General features: G+C 42.9%; 4 protein-coding genes across 8 annotated transcripts; 3 read left to right on the plus strand and 1 right to left on the minus strand.

Annotated features, from left to right (window-relative positions):
- The first annotated feature begins 371 nt into the window (after positions 1-371).
- On the plus strand, positions 372-3,821 carry tmem106ba (transmembrane protein 106Ba). Its single transcript, XM_061289392.1, has 8 exons — positions 372-504; positions 1,373-1,588; positions 1,786-1,849; positions 1,927-2,086; positions 2,226-2,369; positions 2,660-2,709; positions 2,792-2,845; positions 2,973-3,821. Exons 2-8 carry the CDS (start codon positions 1,387-1,389, stop codon positions 3,088-3,090), a joined length of 792 nt encoding a protein of 263 aa, XP_061145376.1. The 5' UTR covers positions 372-504; positions 1,373-1,386; the 3' UTR covers positions 3,091-3,821.
- Positions 3,822-5,911: 2,090 nt separating this feature from the next.
- Positions 5,912-7,583, plus strand: seraf (Schwann cell-specific EGF-like repeat autocrine factor). The gene is made up of 5 exons (XM_061289398.1): positions 5,912-6,257; positions 6,639-6,734; positions 6,809-6,913; positions 7,097-7,192; positions 7,334-7,583. The coding sequence occupies exons 1-5, from the start codon at positions 6,020-6,022 to the stop codon at positions 7,444-7,446; spliced, it is 648 nt and encodes a 215-aa protein (XP_061145382.1). The 5' UTR covers positions 5,912-6,019; the 3' UTR covers positions 7,447-7,583.
- Positions 7,502-13,504, minus strand: vwde (von Willebrand factor D and EGF domains). 4 transcript variants are annotated; one of them, XM_061289331.1, is made up of 20 exons: positions 13,351-13,504; positions 12,560-12,756; positions 12,225-12,456; positions 11,562-11,627; positions 11,246-11,484; positions 11,087-11,176; positions 10,658-10,877; positions 10,454-10,591; positions 10,207-10,371; positions 9,864-10,085; positions 9,542-9,691; positions 9,362-9,457; positions 9,196-9,291; positions 8,880-8,975; positions 8,712-8,807; positions 8,536-8,631; positions 8,373-8,468; positions 8,210-8,305; positions 8,047-8,144; positions 7,502-7,970 (listed from the first exon to the last, which is right to left on the minus strand). In XM_061289331.1, the coding sequence occupies exons 1-20, from the start codon at positions 13,502-13,504 to the stop codon at positions 7,956-7,958; spliced, it is 2,658 nt and encodes an 885-aa protein (XP_061145315.1). In that variant the 3' UTR covers positions 7,502-7,955. The 4 variants fall into 4 exon arrangements, with proteins under 4 accessions (XP_061145315.1, XP_061145316.1, XP_061145317.1 ...); XM_061289332.1 differs by having other exon boundaries at positions 7,503-7,970; positions 12,560-12,738; XM_061289333.1 differs by having other exon boundaries at positions 7,505-7,970; positions 9,542-9,637.
- Positions 13,505-16,126: 2,622 nt separating this feature from the next.
- On the plus strand, positions 16,127-18,877 carry arl4aa (ADP-ribosylation factor-like 4aa). Of its 2 annotated transcripts, none has more exons than XM_061289403.1 (2): positions 16,127-16,397; positions 17,224-18,877. In XM_061289403.1, exon 2 carries the CDS (start codon positions 17,319-17,321, stop codon positions 17,922-17,924), a length of 606 nt encoding a protein of 201 aa, XP_061145387.1. In that variant the 5' UTR covers positions 16,127-16,397; positions 17,224-17,318; the 3' UTR covers positions 17,925-18,877. The 2 variants fall into 2 exon arrangements, with proteins under 2 accessions (XP_061145387.1, XP_061145386.1); XM_061289402.1 differs by having other exon boundaries at positions 16,129-16,299.
- Positions 18,878-19,411: the final 534 nt, after the last annotated feature.

The raw sequence follows: 19,411 nt of genomic DNA on the forward strand, positions 1-19,411 counted from the left end.
TGTTTGCACAAAACAATGAGCCAGTTAAGCATGGTTGCACACTGCCACCGTCTGGCCCAATGGATGTAAACAACCGTGCAGTACACGTATTCACATTTACACTGACATTTCTGCACGCATTGATAAATCATAGAATATTTAATATATATAAAGATGTAATAATACTTTTGTAATATTTACATGGTGCTATATGTTGGTATTTGTCATCCAGTTGGGGAAATGGACGGGGGGTGGCGGGGTGCCTCAAGCATATTCTAATTAACTTATTCAAAGTCTCTTATTTATATATTGTTAAGGTTTCATCGCATTTTTACCCGTCGATTTTTAACGTAATTTATTGTGCTAAAATGCTACGTCACGAGCGTTGACATCTTCTAACCAATACGGAGACGTGATGGGGGCGTTCCGGAGCGCTTCGTTCTCCCTTGCCGATTAGAAGCACAACAAACCCGGCGGCGAGATCGCATGACCGCAGATTCCGCAAAATAAAGAGCGACGACACAGGTGAGCCGGCCGGTCCGTACCGGATTTGACAGGAATTGTCTTCTTCATCAAAAACGAAAGCGACGACCAAAAGTATCTGTCAAAAAACTGTTGCGGTGACGCATTGCCTGCCGTCCGTCCGTCCGTCCGTCCGTCCACTGAGCCTGCTGCGTTTGTCTCGTGAAATTCATTTGGCCGATGTAACCAGATCGTAAAAAAAATTACGGTTATTGTGTGAACATCTAACATTTGTCACTGATACTGAAGCCTGCATAGAAATTGGGGCGTGGAAATGAAGCTTCCGGTACTTTGTGTCTCCCACTCGCGTCTACAGTATATGGAAGAAACAGTATGGCGGACTGGGTCCAAAGCATCATGTTGCTAAACATACAAAGTCCTGCGCCCACCTACAAAACCACCCGAAAATGAGATAAAAATTAACCTTGTGAAATGAATAATCGTGTAAGATTAACATTCGTGTTGGTCTTCTGAATCATCAATAATTTAGAGGCGTTTTCTGTTGAAAAACAACAACAACGTTTTTTGTATATATTAAAACGGATTGATCTGATAGAATATTGAAATTATGATAAAAATTCAAATTAATATTATGGAAAAGAAAAACATTGCTCTTTGATCCTATCTTATGCGTCTGGTTTTGTATTGAGTTAAAGCTAAACATCCAATCTTTCTTTTTCTTACCATTTTAAGCAAGCGTATGGTGGAACCAGAGTCATACTGGTTTTAATTCACTTGGGAAAAATGGTTCGCACAACTTTTGAGAAGACTCAAACTAATCACTAGCCTCCATTTTGTTGGCCATAGTTCAGCAATTAACCTATCTGTGGCGACATGCATGTGTATTTTTATTTTTTTTTGCGCTAAATAGTGACGGTGTCAGCGATGGGGAAGTCCCAGTCACTGCTGTCTTGGCACAAAGACGTCAGTCAGGACGCATTGACAGCAAATACGGACGAGTACGATGAGACGTCGGTGCCGGAGGATGGAAAGAATGGAGAAGTTTCACAGTTTCCATATGTGGAGTTCACTGGACGGGACAGCGTGACCTGTCCCACGTGTCAGGGCACCGGTCGCATCCCACGAGGTAAAAAACACACACCAAAAAAAAAAACAATCTACCAAACAAACTCAAAAGTACAATGCGTTGTTTCTAGACGACTTGGGTTGCAGTAAATAATCAAATACCTGAAATTATGACGTCACAAAATGGTGGCACTACAATGGTGTGCGGACGTTTGCTGTACAATAACTGCTTTCATTGTTTTTCTAATGATTGACCAGGTCAGGAAAATCAGCTGGTGGCTCTGATTCCTTACAGTGACCAAAGGCTGAGGCCGAGCAGAACGTGAGTTGTTTTCGTACGGACGCGCGGAAAAACGCATTGTTAGCTCTGTCTCATTTTGTTTTTTTTGTTTGCCGCAGGAAGCTTTACGTGACCATCTCGGTGTGCGTTTGCCTACTGCTGTCCAGCCTCGCCGTCTTCTTCCTATTCCCTCGCACCATCAACGTCGAATACGTGGGCGTCAAGTCGGCTTACGTGGCCTACGATCACGAGAGACAGATCATCTATCTCAACATTACGGTACCATCGTCCAGCTGTGTCAATATTTGCTTCTTGTACAATTATCAACTGTTTCCCAGCAACCATCAAACATTGTGATCAGCCAATTTGGAGTTTCGACAGCCACAATTTCTCATCTCCGTTGTCCTCTACCATCTAGAATACGCTGAACATCACGAATAACAACTATTACGCCATATCGGTCACCAACATCACCGCCCAAGTGGAGTTTGCCAAGACGGTGATCGGCAAAGCCAAGTTCAACAAGAACAGCACTGTCATCGTACCTCTGGACCAGCGGCAGGTGTGTACCAGTGTGCAACAAAAGTATTACAGCCAAGTCAAGAATAAGCATCAACCCTCGCCCTCTAGCGGACAAAAGCAACAATGACAGTCCAGCACAGCCTTCCTGCTGTTTGTTGCGTCATATGACACCTGCTCAATATGGATCACAGATGGGCTTCTGCAAACTTTGGACTTAGCCCAAACCACTTCAGTAGAAAGGGAAACTTAAAAACAACACTGTTAACTTTTCTAATCTGCTCCTCACCTTTGAACCACAAGTTGAGAATTCTCTGTGTTTGTGTTCTCCAGATTGACTACACCGTTCCCACTGTGATTGCAGACGAATTAAATTACATGTTGTAAGTTGATGTTCCTCCGAGTGCATTTTATGCTCTATGGACTTTTGTCACAACGTGCTGATGTTTATCTCGTCGTCCGCAGTGACTACTGTACGCTGCCGTCCATCAGAGTCCACAACATGGTGGTCATGATGCAGTAAGTAGGACTTCAACAACTATTTAATTTTTCACCCATTATCTTCAGATGTGCATCAGCTATTAAACAAATCTCTGAATTTACTTTACAGGCGACTTACTAAGTTTTTTTATTTTTACTAAACCAGGGTAACGGTGACAACGTCATACTTTGGCCACGCCGAGCAGGTGTCGCAGGAGATGTACCAGTATGTGGACTGTGGAGGGAACACCACGACCTTGCATGGTCGCGTGGAAGCATTCTAAGAACACCAGCCCAACTATCAAAAGTCTTTGTCTTACTAGGTGAAGTGCTAGTTAGTTGGTGCTTTCTTCCTGAATTGAACAGCCGTAACAGCTGCTTTTTGCATTAACAGTGTGTTAAAGTAAAAGGCTAGTTTGGAAAAAGTTCTTTTAACAATAAAAGTGTGTTTTAGAAAGCTTGCATAGTTCACACTCCGACTATCGTTTGGCATGTTTTTGCCGGCTGTTCTGGACCACTAACTTCCCCAGCACTTTTCATCCTCTAGAGGTACTAAAAAGTATTAATAAGTCAGTCAAGGGAGAAAGGTACTTTTGGTTTAGTTGACACTTCATATTGTTTTGTGTTTCTCTTAACTGGACTTTTGGCTGTATTTTGACGTGTTTAGTCCCTGCTGTTGTTTCTTCACTATTATTTGAGCATTTCTTTGGAGTGTGATTTTAACACAAATGTGATTGCAGTAAAAGATGTCATGAATATCTGCTATTTTTGCAAGTGGCAACGGGGTATGTTATGAGACATGAAAATGGAGCTTGATTATGAACTGGATGCATTTTGGTCTATTTTTCTGAATCTGTGGTGACCTCCGTTCTCTCTGTGCAACTTGTGATACCATGTTGTTAAATAAACTTAATTGGATTCTTTCATTTGCTATTTAAAAAAATCTATATAAGATGGATAACATTTGAGGTTACTTTGTAAAGGAACGCCTAAAATAAAATGTTTTGTCCTTTCATTGTGTTGTACTGTCTGTGGCATACAGGGGGCGCTGTAGACCTAGAAATAATTGAGTGACTACTGTGAAAACTAGTTCTTCAAAAATATTAGGAAAAGAAGACATTTGCGATTAAAAAAAAAAGTTTGCTTATTTAATAGTGGATAACACAAAAGTCAAAGTCAACTAATCGATGCACAGTAAGGTGAATATAAATGCGTCACACACATAAATTCAATCATGTACTTTTATTTATTACATTAATTCAAACTCCCGGTGCGCCTCCAAGTTATTCCGACAACCTCCTCGACCTAGAAACCGCGCCAGCTGTCTCCAGAGCATCGCAGTATGTTTCCATCTGTTCTGCTCGTCAAAACCACGGCCGTCTCGCTTCCTGTTCATCGGACAGCTTGCTGTAACATGGAAACACACGTATGCATGAAAAAAACATAACACACAAAATTGTATATAGGTCAAACATTTAAAAAGCAACTGCAAATACAGCGAATATTCTAAGCCCACTCACAATAAGTAAAATTTGCTATATAGACTACATTAAAAAATCTATATATTACTGCTAAAAAGTGTTAACAAATTTAAATATATTAAAAACTGACTTTTTAAAGCATTTCTGAAAGTTACCAGTGTCGGTTTATTGTAGAACTTTATGACAAAATACAATCAAACACTTGAAATGTAAACCCTAAAATCTCAAAGGAAAAACACATTATTTCACCGAGCAAAATTTGCTAGCTTGGTGCTATGCTAACATGTGAAACACTACAGTAAACTGGCTAAACTGAAATTAGCATAGCTGTGGTAATTCTAAACCTTCAAATCACTACGAATTGAACACACGTGGGGCAGCAAAAAATAAATATGAAGTACACAATACATACTTACAGCAACTTATGTGAACTCTGCTCCTTCACTGTTTCTTCTTGCTGGTAAATATCTTGCATCTCTTCCAGTAGAACTCAGAGCGGCCCAAGATGTTTAATTGCAGTGTGTTGAAGGCACACAACTCTAAATTCAGACTTACCTGTGTTGATTTTATCCCACTGTTATTCAAATTGTACATTGACACAGAAACAATAACACAACAATTCTCTAAATTCAGACTTATCTGCGTTCATTTTATCCCAATGTTATTCAAATTGATTTACACAGAAACAATAAACAACAATTTTCTAAATTCAGACTTACCTGTGTTCATTTTATCCAAATGTTCATCAAATTGTACATTTACACAGAAACAATAACACAACAAAATGCATAAATTGACCGAACATTCCCTCATTGACTGTGTTGTTGACACTCCAGGTGACCTCCAACAGCGGATCATATAAGATCATCGTTTCCTCTCTGTGTGCATTTGCTAATGACTTTTCCACATGTGCTTGTCTGCATGAACTGTTTTCCGACTTGTGACATTCTTCACAAAATCGAGTCAGACTGAAAAACGTTTACTGATGTCTGGAATGTTGAATAAAAGTTGGCAAAATAACAGTTAGGACCTAACCTATACTAAGGGACCCTTTTGACAAGTGTTCTTTTTTCAGTTATTTGACTTAAGTTGATCTACATTATTCAAGATACAGCAACAAATTTAAAAATCTTTGAGAACATTGTTTGAATGAGACGAGTAAAAGACGACGTAAAGTTTAATATTGAAAATTCCAGAAAAATAGCTACCACTTGTCACGTGACAATTAATGCTAATGCTAACGTCAAACTGAAGATGAACCTCGCAATGTTAATTTATTCCATTAAGTTAATTTTAATGAATTTAACATCACTTTTCATAACGTACAGGTTTCATGTGTGACATTTTGAATCTACAACTGGCCATTGAGTTTGAAATATTACAATAATTTACTGAGATGGAGGACAAAAAAAGGCTAATGAAGCTAAGAGCGAAAACGTAGCTACTAACTAGCTAACAAACAGGCTAATTAATGGCGGACGCCGGTCAGTGATATGAAATAAGTTAACAACCTCGGTCATGGTATAAGTTCTTTTCCTTAACGTTAAAAGTTTGAGGTTAAAAAAAAGTTGTTTCTTACCTCCACCATCATGGACCCTCCCGTCAGGCGGCCACGCCCGCTTCCCCCCACACTTACCTCCCGCTTGTCTCCGGGCAGGCTGCCGGGCGGCGGGAAGCTCCTCCGGTGCTTTTCCTCCATTAGCGGACTTCCCTTGCTCCCTTTGAGTCAGTCATGGGCTTTTTCGGGACACCGGGACGGGCCACGGCGGCTCTGCTTCTGGCGGTGTGGCTTTGCGGTCTGTGTGGCAGTCTTTGCTGGGCGCGTTCGGACGCTCCTCGGGGGGTAGCACTGGGCTTCGTTTTTGACCCGAAGGCGACGTGCGAGCCGCCGTGCCAGCACGCCGGAGTGTGCATCCGCAATCACACATGCCTGTGCGGCCGCGGTTACGATGGGGACAACTGCCAGTATGGTGAGAAAATGCTTCCGAGACAAATAGACACCTATCTTATTTTAATCATGATTGTTTGAATAAAGTAGAATTCCATAAATTATTGTAGATACAAAACTCGTTTTAATTAAGCGGATTAAACCATTATTGTCGCCTGCATGTCAATTCAGTTTGTCCCACGATTGCTTTTTTAAATAAAGTTGTATTCCAAATACACAACAACGCTGTAATTTAACTTTAACAAACACATAAAATACAATGAGATTTTTTTTCTACCACTGACAAAATCAAACAAAATTCTTCCATCAAACGTGCGCGTTTTAAACGTCTCTTAGACACAACGTTATTAATGAATATATTTTATATTTTAAAAAAAGTGATTTTTCAATTGTGTGCATGCAGCCAACTGCTATCCCAAATGTAAGAATGGAGGTGTGTGTCTTCGTCCTGGAAAGTGCAGATGTCCCTCCGGCTTTGGAGGCAGATATTGCCACAAAGGTATCATTTTAGTATTGGATAATGTCACACAAATGCAAAAAGAAGGTGTACAAACATTGTTTGTGTGTGTGTAGTGACATGCAATGACGGCTGCTGGAATGGAGGTGAATGCAACGCTGTCAACGGAGTGGCCAAGTGTATTTGTCCCTCCAGCTGGACAGGCTCCAAATGCCAAGAAGGTTTGTATTTTGGTTTTGTTTTGCTTTTTTAATGGGCCCCAGGTCCAATTACATTACCAATTTGGCTCCCAGGGCAAATGGTGCTCGACACAGTGGTGGGAGGGACTAAAACATCCCCTGTGACAAACTGGGGTTCACTGTTCATAAATTTCTGCTGCTAATAATGTTCCTGCGCTTTGTCAGCTATTTGCCCCCAAGGCTGCAGAAATGGGGGTGTCTGCATGGCCCCTGGAATCTGCAGCTGTCCTGAAGGATGGCTGGGGGGCGCCTGCCACATCGGTGAGTTCGACAGCACTCGCAACAGTGAAAGTACTTCTGGAGACGCCAATTGTGGATTTTTGTGTATCATCGTAGAGGCTTGATTTGACACTTTGTTAGAAGCAAAGGGAATGTTCATTTTTTTATTGATGTGCGTTGCAGCCGAGTGCACTCTGCGATGCCTGAATGGAGGAAAATGCATTTCACCGAACAAATGCCGCTGCCGTCTCCCCTTCTTGGGGCCTCGCTGTGAGGAAAAGAAGAGGCGCCACTAGGGCCCGACAGTCCACTTGACTTACTTCTCATTTATTCTCATTTTTTTATTGTACAAATACGGCTTGCGTTGTCTTTCTGTGTATGAATTGTACTTTGTGTCATTAAATGGAGTAATAAAAACATTTAAAGGGAAAAACTGTTTCTTTAGTCATATACTTTTCCATATATGTTTCCATTTAATAACAATCACAGTTACTCTCAGGTGTGCTAATAAACAAAAGCATGTATAAACAATAGCATACAAGTCATGATACTACTAATAATAAAATCCAAATATTTACCGTCATTAATGTATATATTTGTCAAATAATTTTGGGTAGGGCATGGAGGAGCCTCTCATGCAATTTGACTTAAAAAAAAAAAAAAAAAGCTTTCATATGAGGTAGAGAGGACAGTAAGGGGAACTAAAAAAACAAAAGCAATACAACAAGTCCCCACAAGGCGGCGACATTTGTCAATCTACACGTACACACTGATATCCACACACTCCCTGTCTTTTTCCTTCACTTCAGGCTTGCGACACCTGCGAAACACACAAAGGTACATCGCGATAAGACGGATGTAGCCCACCATCTACTTTTCTACCATCTAGCACCGACCTGAACGGCGCATGTGAGACCCTTGTAGCCCCTCCGACAGTAGCAGTAGTCAGGCAGCACGCAGCGCCCCCCGTTCAGGCAGCGCTGTCGGCACACGGCTATTTGCGCAGCCAAACGATATTATTTATATTTATAAATATTTGATTGATATGATGTGACTCACGTGTTTGACACTGCAGGCCCTCCCAGCTGGCGGTACAGTGGCACGTGTTGGGCCCCACGCACTCGCCTCCGTTTTTACACTTCTGCAGACACACGGCTAAAACACACAACATTTGTATTATTATCAATAGTGCATGCTATTTATTCCATCTCATCTTACGTACGTATGTTACATCTGTTTCCCCTCCAGCCTGATGTACACGAACACGTGTTGGCCCCGACACATTTGCCGCTGTTCATACATGTGGGCTCGCACACACCTGTAACACACAAACATAATAACGTTTGGATGTAATAAGTGTATGCGTGTGTGAGAGAGAGACTCACTCCTTTGACATCGTTTCCCCGTGTAACCTTCGGGACATGAACACACGTTGTTCCGCATGCACTGACCTCCGTTCTTGCAAGGCGGGCTGCACACAGCTAACACACACACACACAGACTTATGTCACTTGAACTATTTAAAAGTCGAAACTTTGAAAGGACTGATTTTGTTCGTCACCAATTTGACACTGTGAGCCGTAGAATCCGCCGGGGCAAGCGCACACGTTTGGTTTGATGCACGTTCCTCCATTCAGACACACCGGACTGCACTCAGCTACGCACACACAAATAACTCACTATTATTATGATGAATGTAATTAGCGCTACAGTATGTGTTGCGTCATACCTGTGTTGCACGTGGGTCCATTCCAGCCTGGTTTGCATTTGCACACGTCAGGAGAAACGCATTCGCCGCCGTTTTCACAATGCCTGTTACACACCACTGACACACACATGGCCTAATTCTACCTGGATACAAAGTTGAAATATTTAAAAAAAAAAAAAAATCCATTCAATTGGGAGCGTTAACTTGTAACTTTGAGGGGGGGGGGGAATATTAAATGTTTTCAGAACACTGCTGGAATAAAAAACTGTCTATAAGAATAAAATTGTAATTTTCCTCTCAAATTCAGGACAGAAAATTAATTGACAAAATCTCTCACTGATTTGACATCTTGGGCCCACGTAGCCATAGGAGCACGTGCAAAGGTTCCTGGCAAGACACGTGCCTCCGTGTTGACACGGCGGCTCGCAGTTTGCTATTTGATTGCCAAAAAAAAAGATGTAAGAATAGATGATAAAAGCTCCTCACACATGTTGTGATGTTACCTTCCTCGCACGTGGGCCCACCGTAACCCAGGGGACATTCGCACACGTTAGGACGCACACATTTGCCTTGGTTCTTGCAGTCGGGCCGGCAAACGGCTTGAAAGCAAAGAATTGGGGAAAAAAAAAATTAAGCTGAAACAATAGTGTGTGTTTCTTTCTCTCTCACACTTACTTACGTACCCATGTGACAGTTGTATCCGGTGTATCCGTCCTTGCAGGTGCACGTGTTGGGCTGCGTGCACTCCATGTTCTTTCCGCACTGAAACCTGCACACAGCTGGACAGCATAATGGTGTAAATTGGCTCCCTCTTGTGGTACAGTCGAGAATCACTGCGGAGTTCAGTTGTATTTAACTTTTAATTCTCTCAATGTCAGACAACTTTAACATGTAATGCTTTTTTAATCAAATCATTATTTAAGTTTTTAATTTTATGTATAAGAGCCACAGAAAAATAATACTAAAAAAAAGTTTTTTTTACTGTCTCTCTATGGTTGTTGTCACCTTTGCACGTGATTCCATCACCCGCGTATCCAAGCGGGCAGCGTCCGGGGCTTCTCTCCGAAGACAAAGAAGAAGAGGCTTCTCGTGGGTTGGCGACAGCGGCTTCAGGTCTGCTGAATCTGTCAAGCTGCCGTCTGGGTGAGGAAAAGGTGGCGCGCATCATCTCCCTGCCTGGATTCAGTCTGCCGCTTGGAAGTTGTTCATCCGCGACGCTCGCCTGACCTGCAAAACACTGCAAGTTAGAAAAAATGACTTGTAAAGAAAGCACAAAACACAACTGAGAGAATGCAAATGAATGATGTCGAGCTATAATTAAATTCAACTAAAAAAACTGCATCCTCACCCGATGGCATGCAAGTGGTCCCGTTGCCATGGAGACCAGGCGGGCAGGGTCCACAGACATAGCCTGCCGCCACATGGGTGCTCTGGAAGCACTGGACACCGGGGTGGCAAGGCCTGCGGGAGCAGGGCGAGGGCGGGGGCGCCCCTCTCACGGGGGTCCCGGTCGCTTTGAATGATTATTATTGATTATTTTTTCAACCAAATCAAAATTCAAAACAAATGCTAGCATAGAATCCAAGAGGACTAACGAGTGCACACAACGCCGTCGCCAACGTATCCACTTGGGCAGAGTCCACAGGAGAAGGAGCCCAGCGTGTTGGTACAGTCCACCCCGGGGTAGCATGGCTGAGAAACGCACTCGTTCACATCCTCTCGACACGTTACACCTGAGCGCACATCCCAAAAATAAAATCCAAATCCACGTTTGCTGTAAATTGACTCGACATGATCACCTGTCATTCCGGCCGGGCAGATGCACGAAAAGGAGTCGGGTCCGTCCACGCAGCGTCCTAGCCTGCAAGGGTTGGGTTTGCAGTCGTCCACGTTGACCTCGCAGCGGTGACCTTTGAACCCGCCCGGGCAGGCGCACGTGTAGTTGCCGCTGCCGGCTGTGGTGTTGACGTCGCTCACGCACCAGCCACCGTTCACGCACTCGCACGGACGTACCGAAACCTTATAAAATAAAATAAAATAAAATAAAATAAAATAAAATAAAATAAAATAAAATAAAATAAAATAAAATAAAATAAAATAAAATAAAATAAAATAAAATAAAATAAAATAAAATAAAATAAAATAAAATAAAATAAAATAAAATAAAATAAAATAAAATAAAATAAAATAAAATAAAGCAACTACAAAAAATATATATATAAAATGACCTGAGTCCCAGCAAAGAACTCTGGACTTTCCACTGAAGCACTGTGGACGTCTGGAAAGTCCAAAGAGAAGCTGTAGACGGAGCAGTAAATCTGAGAGAAGATATTTAAAAAAATGACTCACTTCTTTCCTTCTCATTGATTGGTTGAGTGAGGCCTGACCTTGTCCTCCAGACGGAGGTTGAAGCCGTCCAGCTCGATGAGAGCCCATGTCTGGATGGTGGTCTCCCGCTTGAGCTCCTCCCGCTTGCCCTGAGATGAGGTTCGGGACCAGGCCACCACGTGGCCGAGTGAGCTGCTGGACTTGTTGGAGCTGTGGGAGAAGCTGCACTTGAGATGCACGATGCCCTCTATCCACTCGGAAGTGATTATGGGCTCGGATGGAGCGGCAGGCTGCTCGACTGATATCAATAAAGAGGTAAGAATGAGCAAAGTATCCAAATGTATTGTTTTAACTAACAATCAGGAAGGTCCTCACTTGTACATGTTCCGTCTATGTTGACCTCACCGTGCTCGCAGGTCAAAGGTGACGTGGTGGCCATTTCTGCGAGGAAATTCTGAATTACTGCAACAAGGCCATTGGCACATTTTTGCTGTAACTACAGAACTTGATTCTCCTAAAATTATCATAATAATCTCATAATACTTTTGATCAATTTCCCATAATACTTAATTAAAACATTTTATATTGTATGTAATATTCTAAACTTTTTTCCCTTCATAATAAAATGTGATATAAAATATATATATTTTTTAGATTTCTTTTGTTTTTCTTCTTAAATTAAATCAGCAATCAATTTCTCATAATACTTTGAAAATTAAAATATTTAGTATTGGATGTAATATCCTAAACTTTTTTCCTTTCATAATAAAATGTTATCTAATATATATATTTTTTCCTTTTCTTCTTAAATTATTCTTTTCTTATAAAAATCTAATATTGTGACTTTTTTCATCAACATTTCTTTCTGACTTTGGATTTTCTTTCCGAGTAATAATATGAGCTTTGGGGGGAAAAGTGCACCAAAAACTATGAAAATGTTTCTGTAAAAATTGCACCCTCTCGACCTACTACTGGTTTTGTCCATTTCGTTTTTGAAGCTCCTTTATGTATGCAGCCATATTTACAGATGCACTGTACCTTGTGCACAGTACCCCATGCATCCTTGAGTGGGCTGCAGCAAATAAACGTAGAATCCTCCACAGTTGCGCACGGACACCGGGATGCGGAACAGGCAGCATTCCTTGCTGCTGCTCGGGAACAACTGCCAGGCAGCGCAGGCGGTCAAATGCCGAAGCTCCAGAGGACCCGGCAGCGACTCGCCTTCTCCCAGAGACAGCCAGACTGGCGCTTGGGTCCCGCAGTGGTTCACCTGACACAAGCAGAAAGAAAAAAAATCAAGCCTGCCGTTTTGGTTTCAAGCAGCCATTCTAAAAGTCATTTCTGCTACTTAACAGACAGATGAGACTCGATACCTCCACACACCGGGTGGGCATGCTGGCTGGCTTGTCGAACATTTGGAACTGGTACCACCCGGGCGTCAGTGAATGGTCACAGACAAAGTCCTGCTGGAGCCAACTGGAGCTGAAGTTTGTGCTGCGGTACGGGTTCTGTAGGACCCCGTGGCCTTTTGGAGTGCACTCGGGTGGGAGCGCTAGAAAAGGAGTGGTGGCTGGATCAAGACATGGAACAACTCTTCATTAGGTAGATGTGAGAACAATTGATGGTAAAAATCATGAACTTTTAACTAAAATAATCAATCCCCATGAAAAATCTTAAAATAGACAGGTGACTGACAGGCGGAAGAGACCTAATGGAGATGAACTGTGAGCATGGCGTGTCACATGACCGCACTTGCGCCTGTCCTCACTAGACCGCACATAAATCACTTTTTTTAGTTGGATTTTTACTTTTGTACATTATAACGTGCTAAGTTACCTTCCATTTACAGGTAATCAATTATTTTTTTCTCCACAAGTATCCTACATCAATTTACCGTAATTTTTGGACTATAAGTCACTCCTGAGTATAAGTCGCCCCCCCACCCAAACTATGAAAAAAAAAAACGCGACTTATAGTCCGAAAATTACGGTAAGTGTCAAAGTATTTTGTCACATCTGCTGGCGGCACAACCAAAACCTCAACACGCTTATTTTATGGATTAAGTTCAAGTTAATGGCTTTCAATCACTTTTTTAGTCACGCGAAATTGGAAGTATATCTCCTAAACGGCCATGCGGCTGCTAGAAGAAGTGCGCAGAACGTACCCGTTTGCGCCCCCACTGCGTAGGGGAGCGCAAGCGCGACGCACGCCACAACTGTGACAAGCGTCCCAACTCCAAGGCTCGTCGTGCTTCTCAATTTGGTTCCGGTCGAGGTAAATCCTTCCGCGGCCTCCGTCCCCCTCCTCATCCCCCGCATTTTGCAGCGTTCTCGCCTCTCGGTGGAAGTGGGAGTCCGGCTTCGGTGTCCCCGGACTGCAGCCTGGAGGTAGGCTGAGCTCACTGCGTCAGGCTCCCCGCGATCGGAGCGCCAGGAGGGGCGGGAGTGGGGACACCGCCGATGCCCATGTACAGGTATGCTACTTGTGTGGAAAAAGAATAAAAATAAAAGCACTGATTGTATCTGTAAAGTGTTCCCAGATGATTGGAAGCTGCTGACGGAGAACAACAATTTATGACTTCATGATTTTTACCCAACTCCGTCAAGTCGATTAGAATCAGACAAAAACATTAATCGGGGTCCTCAGCGGTTTGAGTCAAATACTTGGACCCTGTAACTGTATCAAATTGCAGCCTTTTTTTTTTTTTTTTTTCCACAGACCTGCGCCAACACACAACAGCAGGGAGCTGAACTTGTTCTCTCACAAAATCAAAATATGAGAGTAGCCACTCAAAATTACCACAACAATCCAAAAATAAATGCCCACAAAATTGACAATTTCTAACAAATACATTGTTCATAAAAGGACTTCTTACGAACAATAATGCAAAGTGCACTAAATACCAGCACTGGCAAAATTGGACAAGAAATCGACACAAATAGACCAAGTCAAATAAAATTGAACAGAAACCACCAAAAATCACATTTGACCTAATTTCCCACTATGAGGACAAAAACTCAGTGTACAATATTCCCTCCATAAATGAACAAAAGCTTTGCAAAAAATGGCCCAAAAATTCTATGCCAAAAAATAACAAAAATAATGCAAAAAAATGAATAAACTTTTTTGTGGTATGTAATTAATGTGCATTCCAGCTGAGTAATTGTATCCCATTAATAATGCTGGGGTCACGAAGGTCATTTCTTTGTTGTGATTGCAATCAGAGAAAAATACAGCAACACTTTCCCACCGCCTTTTCCATTCAAGAGGCCAATTCCCATTTCATGTCGGGGCTGAGCGAGGCCAGGCGCAAGGAAGCTGTGAGAAACTGGCTGACTCGATGTCTATTCCAGGCGCCCGCCGTGCCGACGGTCCGAAGAGATTTACGAGTGAACGGAGGGGGTTCTATTCCTCACGCGGCCTACAAGACAGCCAAGCACCTTAGCGTTGCTGCACTGGGAGGCGGTTGTCAACTTGAGTCATCTACTCAAGGAGTAGCTGCGTTTATCCAGCGCTTGCTTGTTTTACTGACTTGTACATTCCAACACTTCATCTTCGGCGAACAAAATGGACTGATGAGCTACAGCTCACTTCGAACTGCTTGCTGTTAATGTCTGCTTGACAGATACAAATGCAGGACTAGAAGCAGGGGCGTGCAACTGCGTGTGTGTGTGTGTGGGGGGGGGGGTCCATATATTAGCCCCACAATAATTCTTACTCCCACAATTCAAAAGAAAACTCAGAAGGAAAACAATCCTACAAATATACAAATGTTATACACATACACACAATGGACAAAAATATTACACCAACATTGGACAGTAACAAAAAATCTCCACTTCCTCCCACATTTCAAAAACATGCATGTAATATTTTCAAATTGCTGCCTGAACTAGCACACTTGTAATATAATATGCTGCCATCTACCGGATCTATTGAGACATTACACCTGATTTCAAAAGCTATGTTTAGATGTCATTTACATGCCGCCGGGTTAAACGTGACCACAGCTGCTCATTCGACACACCCACACCCTAAAAAAATAAACATGCACATGCTTGAAGCATATGCAGAATATTTTGCATGACATCAATGCGCCATCTGTGAGCACGTGCACAAGTACTCATACACTAAATATAAAATCCCCCAAAGATCACGCCTTGAATTAAATCCCTGTGGACCTTACAGCTGCCACATGTTTGTCCTGTTTCAATTCCCAGGACTTCTTTTCAATATTCTCCTCTATATTAAACCTATTACCGAAGTCAGCGGTAATACTTAAAATGGCCATCACTTGGTTGGGAGGCGCTGTCAAATTAAGACATGTGCTGCACTCACTTCCTTCTTCTGGACCAATCATTTTAAAGACAAACACGCGAAGGGACGCACGCATGCGCACATAAAGACCGGTTGCTAAACTAGTAAGCTAAGGTGACTGTTGCTATGCGCGTAACCACCAAACACACATTTAGTCTTTTATGTTCCTTTGCGCATATACAGTATTAAATTCGCACGCTCCAGTTGACGCACACTTGCGGACGATTGTGTTGGTACAAAAGACGTAGTCACACTAAAACAGTCATTTTATAACATTAGAAATGAAGTGACTTCATTTGTTGAAAGTGCCAATGGGTTTCAATCATCAGTCTTATATACACAAATAGCGATCGTAACAAACTACAAAGATGTGCTGGTGTATTAGTTATCACTCTGTTATCTTTTAAAGACTTTAATCGCCAAACGATAGATTTAAATATTGATAAGAGACGGCGGCGTACGCCAGAACTTCCAACAGGTGATCCACGTTCCCGGGCGTATTTTTGATTGACATCCGCGACGAACCAATCAGCGGTCAGACATGAGAGTGAGCGAGCCAATCGTAAACGGCAGCGGAGTACGCTACGGGCGGGCGTTTACTCCGTCTGCCGAGTGCCGAGCCCAGGCGTCGTCAGTCTAGTCTCCAACGCCGAGGTTCGAGTACTCACGGCTGGCATGTTCGCTTGGCTCCCACCAGGGAGTCGGAAATTCGACATTATTCATCTTTTAACAACAGAAGGCGGCTTTTGATTAGTGAAAAAGCGGCGGATATTTGCGCTGCGGGGGAGTCCGACTGGTAGGTTTCAAGCGATCTGCTATTTTTCCACCGTCCTTGTACGCAGTCGCCCCCTGCAATTAAAACAGGTTTACGTGTTAGGCTAAGCTCGACTAAAGGTATGCGCCGCACACATTCCACTAGACGCATAAAATAATTCGTTAGAGAAACTAAATTAAATTGTTTCTGATCATTTATTTATGCCTGGGATTTACCGACAATTAGGTTGCAGCCACGAGCGATATTTAGATATCGTCATATGCATTCGATGTTTTTATGATGCACTTGGTAAGATTAGTTTGGATCATGTTTGCACAGTGAAGCAGCGTTGCATAATACTGCTTTTGTTATCTTTTCACTGACATGTTTAGTTAGGATAATGCTCCAAGTCATTATTCCGTCATAGGTGGTGACTCATTTCAATGGGATTCATTCTGAGGCGGTATAAATGTCTTATTATTCTTATTAAATGTCACCACAGAGAAGAAGACCCAACTGTTTTTTTATTTTATTTACATGCATTAATTAGCTACTGATGTGAAGCTCCAGGAATACATACTGTACTAGAAACGATCATGCAAATTGAAGTTAATTGATTCAAATTAGTTACAGATTAGGGTTAGATCATCAGAAACGTTCTGTAAACTGAAGTCAAACTGGTTTGTCTAAAACTGAGCAGCATAACTGGGAACCCATCCAGACTTGGGATTTCCATGTTATTTGGCACAAGTGTTGCAGAGAAATTTTAGTCCTGATAAAAACTTACCAGTTGTCTAACTTGTTTGTGAAATACTTTTACAAAATATTGCACATTACGTCTCGTTCTTTTTCGAGCCTTGCTAAATTGTCTAGTTGAATTAAACTCCACAAATTGGCAACATTTTGACCGGCTTGCTCTTTTTCTCCCTTTTTGGAAAAAAAAAATAACCTTCAATGTGCTTTCAGGTTCTTGCTGCAGCCATTTTGGATTATCAAATCACACTGAGGATTAGTGGGTGAAAGTTGGCTCCAATCCCGCTGGCCCTTCCCCATGAGGAAAGATGGGGAATGGCTTCTCAGAACAACCTAGCTTCCTGGCCAGCATCCCCTTCTTCCAATCCTTCCACATCGCAATCCTTGGGCTGGACTCGGCCGGGAAGACCACTGTGCTCTACAGGCTGCAGTTCAACGAGTTTGTCAACACGGTGCCCACCAAGGGTTTCAACGCCGAGCGGGTGCGGGTGTCTTTGGGAGGCCACCGCTCCGTGACCTTCCAGTTTTGGGACGTGGGCGGCCAGGAGAAGCTGCGGCCGCTGTGGAAGTCGTACACGAGATGCACGGACGGTATCATTTTCGTGGTGGACTCGGTAGATGCCGAGCGCATGGAGGAAGCTAAAACCGAGCTCCACAAAATCGCCAAGACTTCAGAGAACCAGGGGGTGCCGCTGCTGGTGGTGGCCAACAAGCAGGACTTGAGGCACTCCCTGGGCCTGCCGGAGATCGAGAAGCTCCTCGCGCTCAAGGAGCTGAGCCCGGCCACGCCCTGGCACCTGCAGCCCGCCTGCGCTATCATCGGGGACGGGCTCAGGGAAGGTCTGGACCGACTCTACGACCTGATCTTGAAACACAGAAAGGCCATTCGGCAGCAGAAGAAGAAGCAGCGATAAAAACTGCAGAGTTATCGGTGAAGGAATGTCTGGAGTTGAATCCAGCGTCAACATTGTTGTCTCAGTTCTTTGAGCTTGAAGGTTTGTCGGGCTGTGTTCACACTTGTCATGTTTGCTCTCCTAACGCGCTTGGTTTGGTCCAGCCAAACTACATTCAGCAGGTCTGGTGTGAACCTTTTGATCAGAACTGAGACCACTTAGCTTGCAGTTGGGCTCACCCAAGCTCAATCGTGAATAGCACACGGAGGGCGGACGAAGTCTGCTTGAAGGATTCAACTGTGGTGCCGTTTTTTTTTTTTTGGTCAAGTGTGAATGTACCAAATAAGATGACCGGGTCTACTCGGAGAGCCGGTCCCGGTCCTGCTTGCCAAGCGAGTGGACCGAACAAAAACAAAAGTAGTCGCTAACTCCCAAGTGTGAACACAGCCTTTAGTCATGTGACCATGCTGTGGATCAGGAAGTGATGTGTAAAGGAACAAAGTAGGATGATGAGAAAGTTCTAGACATGTATGGCTTTCAAGATGTGAGAAGGTTTGGGGTCTGGAAGAGTGAGTGGGTACCAAGATGTGATTGGCAGTGGTTGTTCTATTCTTACCAAAAAATATTTTAAATTTAAAAAAAAATAACTAGACGGGTTAGATCAATGAAATTTTCACTTTTTTTATGCTAACTCATCTTTTTTTTTTTTTTTTTTAACACTTCATATACGTGAAGGCAAAGTATTATTGTGCATTTTTGATTGATTTTTGGTTGCTGTCTTCTATCTCCCACCTAAAAGCACTTTAGATGATCACTTCTTATGGAGTTTACAGTTTGTTAGCTGGACTTTTTAAAGATGCATTATTTGACCACTTTTGACAAATGCTATTTTGAGCCGGTTGCCGCGTTATCATGAGATTTTTTTCTTTTTTTTTTCGAGATAAATAAAAACCTATTTAGTGCACTGGTGAAAATGCTGTCCAGACTTTTATTCTCACCATGTTTTAAAGTGAGTTTTACCCTTGGTGAACTTTTCCCTAAATTCTATTTGCATGCTGACTAAAGGCCAAAGAAGATTTTGAAAGAACCAAATGTTCCAAATACCTGCATTTGCCTGGACACGTTGCGCTGAATTTATGACTAAACCTCCAACGTGTGTTTTTAGAACCCGACATGTTAAGAACCAACCAGGTGGCTAACGCTTACACACACTGTGTTTAAAAACAGGACAGGGGAGTGCAAATGTGTTTTCCACCGATGCTTATATAACACCCGAGTGTTGTTAGGTTAACAATCATCTCCGTCCTCCGAGGCTCGGTAATGTGGTCGGGGCAGCCCGAAGCAAGTAGGACAGGCTCGGACAGGAATGGAGAGTCAGGTTGGGGGGGGTCATTCAGGTCAGGGGAGCTTTTTCGAACACTGTTAACGGGTTAGCCTCGCAGCTGGTCTGAAAAAATCTGCTCCACATGCTGTGACCTTGATGGTGTGCCTTGCCTTGCTCGCAGAAG

Source organism: Syngnathus typhle, linkage group LG10 (assembly GCF_033458585.1).
Source record: "Syngnathus typhle isolate RoL2023-S1 ecotype Sweden linkage group LG10, RoL_Styp_1.0, whole genome shotgun sequence".
Taxonomy (NCBI): Eukaryota; Metazoa; Chordata; class Actinopteri; order Syngnathiformes; family Syngnathidae; genus Syngnathus; species Syngnathus typhle.